This window comes from Tasmannia lanceolata, unplaced genomic scaffold (assembly GCF_043159265.1).
Source record: "Tasmannia lanceolata isolate RefF3 unplaced genomic scaffold, GAP_Taslan_0.1 ptg000008l, whole genome shotgun sequence".
NCBI lineage: Eukaryota > Viridiplantae > Streptophyta > Magnoliopsida > Canellales > Winteraceae > Tasmannia > Tasmannia lanceolata.
Genome location: NW_027518685.1, coordinates 27,534,250 through 27,547,957, shown reverse-complemented (window position 1 = coordinate 27,547,957; position 13,708 = coordinate 27,534,250). Strand labels below are relative to the sequence as shown.

General features: G+C 37.1%; 1 protein-coding gene across 1 annotated transcript; it reads right to left on the bottom strand.

Annotated features, from left to right (window-relative positions):
- Positions 1 to 196: 196 nt before the first annotated feature.
- Positions 197 to 1,926, bottom strand: LOC143883524 (glyoxylase I 4-like). Its single transcript, XM_077386864.1, has 3 exons — positions 1,636 to 1,926; positions 1,403 to 1,508; positions 197 to 645 (listed from the first exon to the last, which is right to left on the bottom strand). Exons 1-3 carry the CDS (start codon positions 1,779 to 1,781, stop codon positions 379 to 381), a joined length of 519 nt encoding a protein of 172 aa, XP_077242979.1. The 5' UTR covers positions 1,782 to 1,926; the 3' UTR covers positions 197 to 378.
- Positions 1,927 to 13,708: the final 11,782 nt, after the last annotated feature.

Sequence of the window (13,708 nt, the reverse complement as noted above, 5' to 3'; positions counted from 1 at the left end):
AATAGAAGAGATTTAATGTGAACCAAGTTTATAATGGCTTTGGCATGGTAACATAGTTAAGATCTGCCCATTGGATATTGCCATTTAGTGAAGGTATTGTACTTCTTCATGTGAGTATATTTAATTCTATTTATTTATTTTAATTTTATATAAAGAAAAATTCAATAACACGTATTCGGCTCAAAAAGACCCTAACTAAATAAGGTATTGCTTCTTTTCTATTTTCATAGAAGAATGCCCCTCATTCCTAATTATAACTGAAAAACAACAACAGCAATAAAACTACTTGTTCTATACATGCCGCAACAAAGTTCCTTGTAACAATGGCCACCCAAGCAAATCTGGCATGGCTTAACAACATTTGAATTGAACCTTTTCTCAGTTAATGAAAGAAGGAAGATCGTTATTGACTTGGATGGTGGGGATGCAACGGCTCAGGATGCCTGCTCGGGCGCATGCAAAGACTGGTTCTCCAACTATAGGCACGACCGGAAGGTTGTCGCAGTTACAGATCTCAATCATAAACCCGTCAGGGTCATGAAAGAAAAGCTGCTCCACCTCAATTCCGCCCTCCTCCACCCTCCTCTTCACGTACTCTATCTTTATCTCCTTCAGCATCATCTCCACTGAGTCCATGCTCTCGCACTGTGTCACATCACAAATGTAGGGAGGGTCATATAATCAAGTATGAGAAATTATATGATGGGTGGCTGAACACATGGGTCCCACATTTTTTTGTGGTGATCCAAACCATTCATTTGCACGGCACTATAATAGATAGTGAGTGTACCAAAAATCAAGTCCATTGGATCATCCTAACGCCTCCAAAAGTGGAGGGCAAAAATGGGAAGATTTGTCGACAAACCGTGTCTCTCCATTTCCCCATCCAAAAGCATTTCCCCCTCCACTTTTGGATGGGTTAGGATGATCTTATGGACCTGATTTTTCGTACACACTATCTATAATGGGCCATGCAGATGAATGGTTTGGAACATCCCGAAAAAAATGTGAAATCCATGTTTTTATGGCACTCTAGCTCATATAAGCCATATGAGCTCAAGCTCACAAACAGTTTTCCCTTAGTTGTGAATAGGTTGTCGTCCAAAAATATTTGTTGGGCCACAACGTAAATAGGTTGTGGACCAAAAATCATTTTCATAGGATGGTCCTCACCATTTGATCTATTGAGGATTCCATAATGTTGAGTCCCCAGTCGTATAGATGAGAGGCGATCCGAGAAATTGAATTATGGAAACTTCAACAGATCGGAGGCTTAGGATCAGCCTATTCATTTTGAAAACATACGGGTTTGTACGGCAAACCATAATATAATTAATTTCTGATTAAGAAAATCTTCAATAAAAAGCTAGAAATTGAATTTCTAAGATAAATAGATGGTTACCTGGAAGGAAATATGATTATCTTTAGGATTAATCTCATTTTTCTTCAGCATGCTTTCTGGGTTTTCTGATTGCAACAGATGTATGCCGATTCCGTAGTTGAATACCCTAAAACAACAAGCAAATCAACCGTAAAAAAGAAATACAAATCAGCCACATGAAAACTAAAATAAAATTGAAAAACGAATTATTGTTTTATTAATCATGAGTTTGGAGTCGTATTGATTAGATTTACCATGCTCCATCAAAATCAAATGACCCAGGTCTCCTTATGGGGAAAAACCCAAGAATGTTGTGATAAAATTCAAGAGATCTGTCCACAGATCTACATACAAGGGAAATGTGGTTCAAGGATGTAAGAGGGAGAGGATTGCTTGACATCTTCACAGAGATAAACAGAAACACGAGAGAGATGAAGAAAGCACAAAACCAAAACAGAATGGGATTCTCTTCTCTCTCTTCTCTTATTATATGGCGATAAAAACAACACTCGAGGAAATATAAAAAGCAAGAGAGAGAGAGAGAGAGAGAAAGAAAAATATGGAGGCGTAGGTTCTCACGGCACTCAGTTGAAAATGCGTGGAGCTTTGTAGATATGCACCAACCGGTTATACCACGTGTAAGATTGGCATGCTGATGCAATACGACCGTGGCAAAGGGCAGGTGGTTGCGAATTTTGGCTTACTTAATAATTTTCGAAATCCCAAAAATACCCTCCAATAGTTCAAATAAAAAAAAAAAAAAACTAATCTATTATTGTTTATAAGGATTGTTATGGACCTTATGGTACGTTAATGTTGTTGTTGTTTTCTTATTGTCTGAGAATTTTTAGGTTTTCCTCTTAAAATTGGACAGTTGTCAGACAAAAGCCCTCTAACTGTTTGATGAAATGTTGGAGTGAGTGACCTACTCCATTAATTAATTTGGAACAATCAAGGGAACATCTCTTTCCATTTCCATCTATACTATCAAGGTTCTCGTCTTGTGCTACGTACTAATTGTCTTTCGACGCTTTGATGTCTGTGGACGTCCTCTCGGATTTTGAACATTAGGCTCGTGGAGTATAGGTATAGAAGTATTCACTACCTGATAAAGTTGATTTAAAACAATTTCTTGCTGAGTGGACATCACTTAGATGCAATACCTTGTGTTTATCCAACAAATATTTGATCTTGTGTGCACAAGGAAGTCCCATGGTAGCAGTAGACTGATTCATGCAGGTGGACAGAGCTGGATTAGATGCTGCAAGCTTAAATTGTTGGAAAAGCTTATCCAATGCAAAAATTGATACATTATTGACGAGCTCACGAAAAAAGAAGATACCGACGAAATTTATGAAATTTTGGCTGATATTTCGGTTTCGGTGAGGACTGAAACGCATTCCGAAACTGAAATTTAAAACCTTGGGTGCAATCCATCACAAAAACATTAGAATAGTGCTTGCTCAATACTATCGATCGAGGGTGTGTGATAAATGTAAGAGGCAACAGATCTTGGCGATTCAACATTGAGAAAATTACAGAACAATAGGGATTGAATTGTAATGGGAAAAAAATCATACCGGAAGCCATGAATTGGGTTTTTCTTACTCTTTGAGTTTCTCTTCGCTACACAACCGTCGGTGATGGGGACCGGTTTCTTTCTCTTCAAGTGTGGATTCTCAAAGATTGAAAAACGAATTTGTTGTGTGCAAATAGGACCCAAAAGTTCCATTTTATAAGCGTTTGTGGGAAGAGATGCGAGTCCTCATCACGCCCATCCCTCTCCCCAAACGTCTCTTTACGTTCATACCTTTTCACATAAAGTCTTTTCATTAATGACTTTTCACAAAACCAATTAACTAACCAAATGATCTTGACCATCGATCTTGCAAAAGACACATCCACCGTTAGGATTATTTCCTAACATTCTCCCACTTGGCTAGCAAGATCTTTGAGCCAAACATAAGGATCATAACTTTAAATTAGTTAGATAATAAACCAACATTCCGTTTAGCAAAAACTACCAACAATAAACCATGTAACCATTGGGTCACCAACTCTACCCAATAGCCTATCCCATGATTATATTATTAGTAATTCTTACTAATAGGAATGTAAAAGCATACATGCATAAGATGTAAACATGTTCCAAAACAGTCATACAGACACATTCTACCTCTTATTAACAATCCATTTACAAAATGTGCACGAAATGGAGCGGTAGAAAATAATCATAATATATATCAGAATCATAAAATATAATGTGATCACAACAGTGTATCTCAATACCAAATGCAGACTCCCACTATCATAGGCTATCAAAAGTGTCAACCAATCCCATGCGCGCTACATGCTCTCTGAAGAGCTTTGGTGACAAGCCTTTAGTGAAGGGATCCGCCAACATAAGTGCGGTGCTTATGTATTCCACAGATACATGCTGATTCTGAACTCTTTCCCTCAGAACAAGATACTTTAGATCTATATGCTTCGAGCCGTCTCCAGACTTGTTGTTCTTGGAAAAGAAAACCGCAGCGGAATTATCACAGAGAATTTTCAACGGCCTCTCAATAGAATCAATCAAATTAAGCCCTGAAAGAAAATTTCGCAGCCATAAGGCATGAGCCGAAGCCTCCGAACATGAAATAAACTCTGCCTCCATAGTGGATGAAGCCGTCATTCTCTGCTTGACGCTTCTCCAAGAAATAGTGTAGACACCCCATTTTGATCGGACCCAAGTTCGCTATGCTTGGGCGAAACCCCGTTCAATCATTTCCGCCATGTTCGCATTTTTCCGTTAAGTGTTGAAAGAGATTATTCATAAGAATCCGAGCAAGGGAGAATTTGGACCCGTTTGGTGGGCCCGCATTGAACATAATTCGAATCAACCGGGGGGTCCGCATATTGTTTTGATGAAAGGCATAAACGAAACCAATATCCATGGAGGGTATAGCGTATTTCGTCTGGCATGGGCCCATTATTATGAAAAATAAAAATCTTAAGATGGCAGCCCATCAATTGGACAAGGTGGATCATTCTACGGAGATAATTTCAAGGGTACAACTAATCACATCGCAGCCCACTATTTGAACGATCAAGATCATCAATTGTCGCTCATCAAATGAACGGTTCGGATCAGCCAATGGGAGACTTGGTGGGCCCCATCATATTCAGCCATACAACAAGGGACCCGCTTGGAATTGATGCTAATCCAAAGAAATAAATTTCTATTAAGCTTTGAGGGCATGAAAAGAAAGCAAGTGCATTTTATAAGGGTGGAGGCAATAAAAAAGGAAACAAAGGAGAGGAGAGGAATCTCTTCCAACGCAAGAAAGGTATGGTTCTTAAGAAAAAAAAGAAGAGAAAGTTATAGATGGCATCTTTGGTGTTTGATAAAAAAAAAGAGAAAGCAAGCTAGTGGTGGGGAAGGATTATATACAAAGAGAGTTGCAACGATGGGTTCTCCACTTAAGAAAAGTCATGTATATTATAAGAGAGTTGTTGTGAGGGATGGGAGGTTTTCTATAAAAAAAAAAAGAGAAAGCAAGGTAGTGGTGGGGAAGGATTATAAAAAAGAAAGGCAGGAAGCCATTTAAAAGGAGATAGAGTAGCCTTGGGGGAGTGGGGGGGCCGAACAGCCCTCTCACCCTTGGGAGCTCTCACCCTTTCCCTCAAACAAGAGGTCTCACCTCTCTAGCCCAAAAAGAAAAAAGAAAAAAGAAAAAAAAGAAGAAGAGCATCTCTCTCTCTCTCTCTCTCTCTCTCTCTCTCACTCTCATGATCTCAAGCTCTCAATCTCACCCTCTCAACAGCAACCTCTCACCCTCTCAAGCTCTCATCTCACATCCCAATCTCACCCTCTCAACAGCAACCTCTCACCCTCTCAAGCTCTCATCTCACATCCCAATCTCACCCTCTCAACAGCAACCTCTCACCCTCTCAAGCTCTCATCTCACATCCCTCTCAATATCCACATCTATAACTCTTTCTCTCTCTCGTGGGTTAGAAAAAAAGAAAAAAAAAGAAAAAAGAAAAAACGAAAGGGAATCGGATCACGTCGGCGGACCTTCTCGGATTCTTCGGCTTTTGGATTCGGCAAGGATCTCCACCACAGGGTAAGATAACCATCGGATCAGATCGGACATTAGATCAAAGGTTTTCGAAAATTTGAGTGAAGAGCAGTATTTTATTACGAAATTCGAAAAAATAGCCATCTCAGGATGATCTATTTTTTGAAATTTTAAATTTTTCTTGTGTTCATCACATCAGAACAAGGTTGGAGGATATTTTCCGGAATCGTAATTTTTCTCGAAAATCGTGTTTTAAAAATAGAAAAACTCTTCAAAAATATCTTTTCGGCGAAGAAAACTAAAATATATACTAAACAGATTCCAAAAATAATGTAATTTCGTGGGAAAATAATATGATATATATACATTCTACCATGAATTTTTGAGAATTTTTGGATTTTGTTTGGTATATTATTTTATGCTTTCTTTGAAAATTATCAGATTTGGGGAGAGTTGTTACTGACATCAAATCACAATCAAATTCTCCGAATTTTTACAGTAGTCTTAAATTCTATACTTCTTGCTTCTGTAAAATGTTCAAGTGATTTGGATCTTGTTTCATATGAGCTGTAGTGTTAATTCATAATCTGGTCTGAAATTTGAAAAATCCGAAACTGATAGTAAATAGTTTTCTAAATTCATGAAAATCTCACAGAATGCTATTTTCACTTATATCTTTACTGTAGAAATTTCATGGAATTTAGATTTCTATTTCTAGTAGTTTCTGTGTTATTTTTGCAATCTGGTCAATTAATTTTTAAATCCAAATTAAATATGAGTTTAATGTAAAAATCTGTAAAAATCTTCCAGTAAGTTACATCTCATCATATCTTGTAGCTGGAGAAGTTTCAACTCATTTCGAGTTCGTTTGCAACAGCTTCACTTGTAAAATCACTCATATGATTAAAATTGATAAAATTCATTGAAAATCTGAAATTAATTGAAATTCATCTGAAAATCTCTGAAGAACCTTAAATCTCTGTCACATATTAACTCTTTAATCCTTTGAAAGAGAAATCTTAGGATCATTAGATTTTTCCGGAAAAATGGCCAGTGCATCCATAATCGTATCCCAATTGCAACCGATCTTTGACAATTTGAATACTTAAGCTATATCATGTTGTTGGCTCCGAGGTTACTGTCCACGGAAATCCTGAGATATGCCAGGCAATAAGATGTTATAACCTAAGTATTAAATTGCGCAAGGAAAGAGCGCACGATTCCCTTCCTTGGATGTTATTCTGGGCCGAAATTGGTGAACCCTAGAACCATTGGATTATGATTTCCGTCATAAGAACCCTTAGAGCCCAGTTTAGGAACACTGGTGTCGTGTCGTGTCGTGTCCTAAGTTTTAGGGAGTCTCTGACTCATTTATCCTTTAGTTGGTATTAGTGGAGTCTTTGACTCGTGTTTTTTTTTAGAGAGTCTTTGACTCACTCGTTCTCTTGGCTGGTATAAGAGAGTCTTTGACTCACTTGTTTCTTAGTAGGTATTATTAGAGAGTCTTTGACTCATTCGTTCTTTTGTGGTATTACTAGGGAGTCTTTGACTCATTGGTTCTTCTGTTGGCGTTATTTGGGAGTCTTTGACTCATTCCTCCTCTAAGTTGTAGTATTAGAGAGTCTCTGACTCATTTGTTCCCCTCTTTAGTGTTGTTAGTTCGGAGTTTCTCCTTTAGAGTTGTTGATTACTGATTGAGAAATTAAATAACCGCAAGTGCACGGATCGTGTAAATACGGGTCGAACTCAAGGAAGAGAAATCTAGTTGTCAATCCTATTCTTGTACCGATTAGAATACTAGCTATGATATACTGTTGCCTGGCAAAATCTCAGGATTTCCGTGGACTTAGACCTCGGAGCCAACACTATATATAAGCGTGTATTCTATTCAATCTAAGAATCAAATTCAACTACGATCTTGATTTGGAAATCTTAATTTAGGCAAAGTGTACCAAATTTTAATGATCTCTATTAACTACTTATCTAATTTAATTAGAAAACTAAATTCTAAGGGCTTAAGTAAATTGAAAAATTGCAAAAGTAATTTAGAATAGTGAAAAACCTTAATTCAATATAAAAGATTACTTAGGGTTAGAATCCACCATGGGTTCGGATTAAATTGATTAATTAAAACAACTCTTGAATTGGGTTGAAAATTCGATTAACTAGTCAATAAGGAATAAGATCAAAGGGATGTCATTCCTTATAAGTAATTAATCAAATCCACTTTCCAATTTACATTGATTATATAGAACTTTATATTTGTTAATCAACAATCATTCATACGAAAGGGGAAAGCCAATGGCATGAATGATTGGGATTTTCCAAACACAAAATCCTACACAATTTTTCAATTGAGTAGATTGATTTAATTGTAATTATTTCTCCTTCCCCATAGTTTCAACTAAACCCTAAGTAAATAGGATTTAGTTACTCATGAAGAAGGGAAGAAAAACAAAAATAAACGAGATAGATGGGAGAAGAATTGCCATATAGAACTTGAAAGAAAATTAAACAAAAACTAATTACTTCTTCACTAACTTGAATTGAAACAAAATTACATCAAATTGAACTTAAAATAAATAACAAAAATTAAATAGAACTTAGTCTTTTTCTCCTCCAACTTTGGTTGCATCTTCCTCCTTCAAGCTTTAATGTCACCTTGAGTTTTAATGGTGGATGATGATGCCTTGGATTGAGAGTTGAAAAGAAAAAGAAAAAGAAAGAACAAGAAAACCTAAGGGAGAGAGCTTGAGAGTAGTGGAGAGAAAAAGAGAAAATAGAGTAAGAGATTAAAGAGAGGGTAGAGAGTAGTGGAGAGAAAAAAAAGAGAGAATAGAGTGAGGAAAGCATGGGAGAGCAAGAGAACTTTTTTAACAAGAGGGCATAGGGAGAATATGTAAGAGAGAAGGGTGATAGAGAGGAGAGTTCTTTTTTATTCTTTACACCAATATATGGAGGGAATCTCTTTCTATTTACAAGCCCCAAGGAAGTTCACAAAAATAACTTGGCATCTTTGAAATTTTAGCAACTTCCACCTTGTGTGTATAATTTCAGCAACTTTGTACCTTGTCTTGGTAATTTGGGCCATTTTTGTTGACTTTTTCCTCTTCTCTTACGTAGAAATGCGTGGGAATTTAGCAACTTTCTCTCATTCTTCATGGTGGGCCCAACCTATATTAAATGTGCAAACAAGTAAAACAAGTTAGTAAGTGGGTCCCATTTGCATTATATAACATATAAGACAAGCTATTTTTGAATCCAAAACCGTGGAATGCTATTTTTAATCTTCAAGTGGGTCCCACAAATGCATGTATAGCAATTAGGAAGTTGCTATTTCTTTCAAAAGGAAACGTGGGTTGTAGAGAGTTTTGCATGTATTTGGTAATTTCCAAACTGTAAATGGGTCCCACTATTGTTGTAACACAATATGGCAATTGCCAAAGTTGAGGGCTGCTTGTTGATGATATCCACACTCCTTGTTTATTTTATACTCGCACCCCATTCTAATATTAAAAGTTTCTGCCTTGGAGCACGCTGGATTTGCAAACATCGTTAGAATAACGTGGGGCCCACCATGAATATAAGGAAACTGATATTTACGCCCCCTTTGCATGTGCTTTCGAAAATCCCATCTCAATAGAACTGTACGTGCATGCATGTACTCATATAAGAATCCAATGGAAAATTTAGTTGCCCTTTCCATCTACTGCCACAAAGAACCTTCTTTAAATATAATATGTGAGTTGAGAAAGTAGGCCCCAATACATATACGGATATTTCTTCAAATTCGAACCATCTCTTTCTTAGTGCAATTCCTATTTAAGATATTTGGTTATTCTCTAAATGGCAAAACTGCCCCTCCATCATATATATGTCCAAAAATCCCATAAGCAACTTCCATATGATGATGTGACCGTCCATTTATTTAAAACCCCCTTCCATGCAGAGAGGTTATGCCCCTTAATCGTTTCTACAAGGCAATCTGAACTGTTCACTGGATGGTCCATAAATAGATCCCTTGGATTATTTCCTTTAGATGATCCAAACCGCTCATTATGTTGGGCTACAAGATAAATTAATGACGCACCTCACCCATTGTCGTATGATGATCTAAACCGTACAAATGATGGGCGATAATATAGAGTGGTTGCACCCCTAATTCATCTTCGTAGAACGATCCACACCGCCCATTTAAAAGTACCCAAATTGGTTTTCATAGGACAATCCAACCGTCCAATTTGTTGGCTGCAAGGTAAATATGATTGTGCCCTTTTGAATAATTCCAAAGAACAATCTAGACCATCCAAATATTAGTGATAAAAACTACTTTTAGGGGCCACTTGTTCGCTAATCCAAACCATCTAGACTATGAGCTTTGACGGACTTTTCCCAAACCATTTCTATTGGATGATCTAAACTATTCATTTAATGGGCCGTGATGGTAATCAAGTGCACCCTCTAAATCATTTCCATAGCTGATCCGAGCCATCCAATTTAATGGTCCACCATGTAACTTGATTGCTTCCCTTAAATAACTCCAATAAGGTAATCTGAACCGTTAAATTCAACCCAGTTAGAGCATCTTGAACTCGGCCACCAAAGTATCTTGAAATTTTAGATTTTCTTGAAAATTGATTGTTTTCCTTAGGAATTTCATCTCCTTAGCTCTATTTTCCGTGAAAATCCATAAATAACCCTGCAACACCAGAAACACACAAAATACATTAGTAGCACCGCTTTAATTATCAAATATGCATGCTTTTTACACCTACAATTCACACATAAATGTGCTCATCAGATTCCCCCATACTTAAGTTTTGCTTGTCCTCAAGCAAACAAAAAGAAAAACTAAAACAAACACAAAAACTAAATAAAAATAAAATCCTAACTCACTTTCGTAGGAATCACGATTGCACTTAGCGCGTGCAACAAGCCTTTAAACCCCCAGGTTACCCTAGTGGACGAGTTGTGTCTCGTGAGTGTTTGCAGTGAATATACACACAAAATTCTAAAAATAAACTTTTCTTTTTAAATCTCACTATAGAATAAAGCCAAAAATTTCTAATCCTTTTTATTTGTTTGATAAATTACTCAAAATAGAAGAACAAGAATACCCCCATACTTAAACTTTGCATCCTATCCCAAGTTGAAAAAATTAGAAAAATATTTTAATCAAGGAATCCTCTTTTGAATTTGTCATACTTTGCTCGCTTAAACTTGCCTCTAATGTAATCGTACCATAAAAGAAATTTGATTCTGAAACTTCGTAGAAAACTTACAAATTTATATGGTCCACCATACTTTCAACTTTTCCCATAGTTTCTAAGAATAGAACTCATTTTTTTTTTTGTAATCCTCTACTGCTTTTGGCGTGAATGACATGCAGGGCATGCACCAGACACCCAGGCTACTAAGCAGTGTCCGACTAATCTTTGATTTGCATATGTCATAGACATTGATGCATATGAGTTCAAGCTTTACTTTTGATTACGTGCAATGCTTTGATTTATTAAGCTTTCTAATTGACCCATGTATGGAGTTTTCAGTCAGTTGCTCTAAAGCCAGTTGGCTTTAAGGAACTAGGCATAAAAACCCTTCAGACTTAATAGCTCAAGTCAACAAGGCTACAAATCAAAACTATAATCAAGAAGCAAACTTTCTAACAAATCATTCTTTCTTTCTTTTGTTTCAACCTTTCTTTCCTTTTTATCCATACCATATAAAAAGCAAGTTTCTATTTCTATTTCTTATTCAAATCCTTTTAAAAAGAAAGATTCCAAAAGAAAACAAAACTAAGAAAGGAAAGTATTCTTTCTAATTTTTCAAATTCCAAAATTAAAATATCCACTAACTTTATTTCTTAAAATAAGAGAACAACTTTCTTTCTAAGAATACCAAGTTCTTTCTAATTTGCGAAAAATTACCAAAAATAAAAAGAAAGGAAATTTTCTAACTTTAACTATAGAAAAGATTAGAAAAGAAAGTTTCTAAAAGCTACCCCCCATACTTGAATCATGCAGTGTCCTCAATGCATGCGAAAATAGAAACAAGGACAATAAAGAGAAGAGAGGGGCGTACCTTTTTCTTTTAAGAGAGATTTGAATAAAGAGGCTCATGAAGATCCATGACCTCTTCTAAATTAGATCTTGGTAACTCAACAAAGGACTTCAATCTGAGTAAATGAAACTTGTCCTTCCAAGTAGAGTCCTTATTTTCTTTTAAAAAATTAATTAACTCTTCTTCTTGGGTCGAGTTTAAGTCCATTTTGATTGTCACAGGAGATGTGCAAGTTTTACCCAAATATGCTTTTCTTAAATTTGAATGCAAAGGCGGCAAATTTAACTGTGGGGCCTTTTTGGGTGGAGGCTTGGGAAGGGGCGGAGATAGGGATGCTCCAAATTCTATTTGTTGGATGCTAAGGTCATCAGAAAAGGAGTCCCCTATATCTCTTGCATTCTCCAAGCCTTCTTCATCCAGAGCTTCTTCAAATCCTGCATTCAAAATATTTTCACAATTAGTCTCAGGAGAGGAGTGCAACATATTAATTTCTTCTTGTAAATTAGGTTGCTTACCTAATCTAAAAACATTAAAGTCCATGGAAGCATTCCCAAAAGTTAATTTCATTAAACCATTTCTACAATCAATTAAGGCGTTGCTCGTAGCAAGGAAAGGCCTACCAAGAATTATAGGAATTTGATCCTTGATATTAGCAACGGGCTCAGTTTCTAGCACAATGAAATCTACAGGAAATAAGAACTCTCCTACTTTAACTAGGACATCCTCAACCATCCCTTTCGGTTTCTTCATTGATCTATCCGCCAACTGAAGAGTGACGGTGGTGGGTTTGAGTTCTCCTAATCCTAATTGTTTAAAAACAGAAAGAGGTAATAAATTCACACTGGCCCCTAAATCTAAAAGAGCATGATTAATATGAGTATTTCCAATAGTGCATGCAATGGTAGGACATCCCGGGTCCTTGTACTTAGCCACCATCTGTTGAGACAAGATGGAACTAATGTTTGCAGCCAAGAATGCCTTCTTGGGTACATTAGACTTGCGCTTTTGTGTGCACAAGTCTTTTAAAACTTTGGCATAAGTCGGGACTTCGGAAATCGCATCTAACAATGGAATATTAATTTGCACTTGTTTAAACATATTTAAAATTTTCTCCTTAGCAGCCACATTTTTATTATTAGCAAGTCTCCTTGGAAAAGGAGCTTTAGGCACATACTCTTTTTCAGGTGGAGAAACTGCCTGCTCTGTACTTACCTGTTCGGGCTCTTCTTCTGAACCAATGGAGGATGACTCTTTACTTACCTTAAGTGGAGATTCTTGAGCATCTTTAGAAGGTTCGGATCTGCCCTCCTCCCTTTGATATTCTCTGCCACTCCTTAAAGCAAATACAGTGTTACAGTGATCGGAGGGCTCCTGCTGCGGCAAGTTTGGTTGCATGGCATTCAACTGATTTACCTGTGGTTGTTGATTCCCATTTATGGCCACATTCCTTGGATTAGGAACTGGTTGACTTGGCATCTTCCCCTTTTCCCTTTCATGCAAGGCCATGGCAAGTTGGGAGATTTGTTTCTCCATATTGTGTTGGCTTGTCATGAAAGTGCTAGTGAGAAGTTCTATGCTCTTTTCTAAGGAAGTTATGCGTGCCGACTCCCCTTGTTTTGGAAAACCCGGTGGTTGCTGATTTGAAACATTATTTAAAATTGGGTTTTGAAAAGGTGGAGGTGTGGTTAGGGGTGGTCGAACATTCATAGAAGGGAAGGTGGGCCTAGGTTGGCCAAATTGGCCTTGACCTTGGAAATTTGATGGCCCTCCTTGATAATTCCCTTGATTCCAAGAAAAGTTGGGATGATTCCTCCATCCCGGATTATATGTGCTACTATATGGATTATTTAAAAACAAGGCACTTGCATTTTCATTAGAATTACCAAATTTAGCAAGAGTTGGGCACTCTTCCATGACATGGTCCGTGGCTTGACACCAATTGCACATAGGAACACTATGTGCAATTTGATGGACCTGTGAAGGTCCCTTAACCACTATGGCTTCTAGCCTTTTGATAAGAATATCTAGGTGAGCCTCTTTAGCTACAGTACCCTCAATGAAACCCTTACCAATGGCTCTTTCACTCTCTTGAGTTGATTCCCACTCACGAGTCTTTTCAGCTAATTCAATTAAAAAGTTCCAAGCATCATTTTCATCCGTATATGATGTAAATCCTGTTGGGCACATAGATTCTAACAAC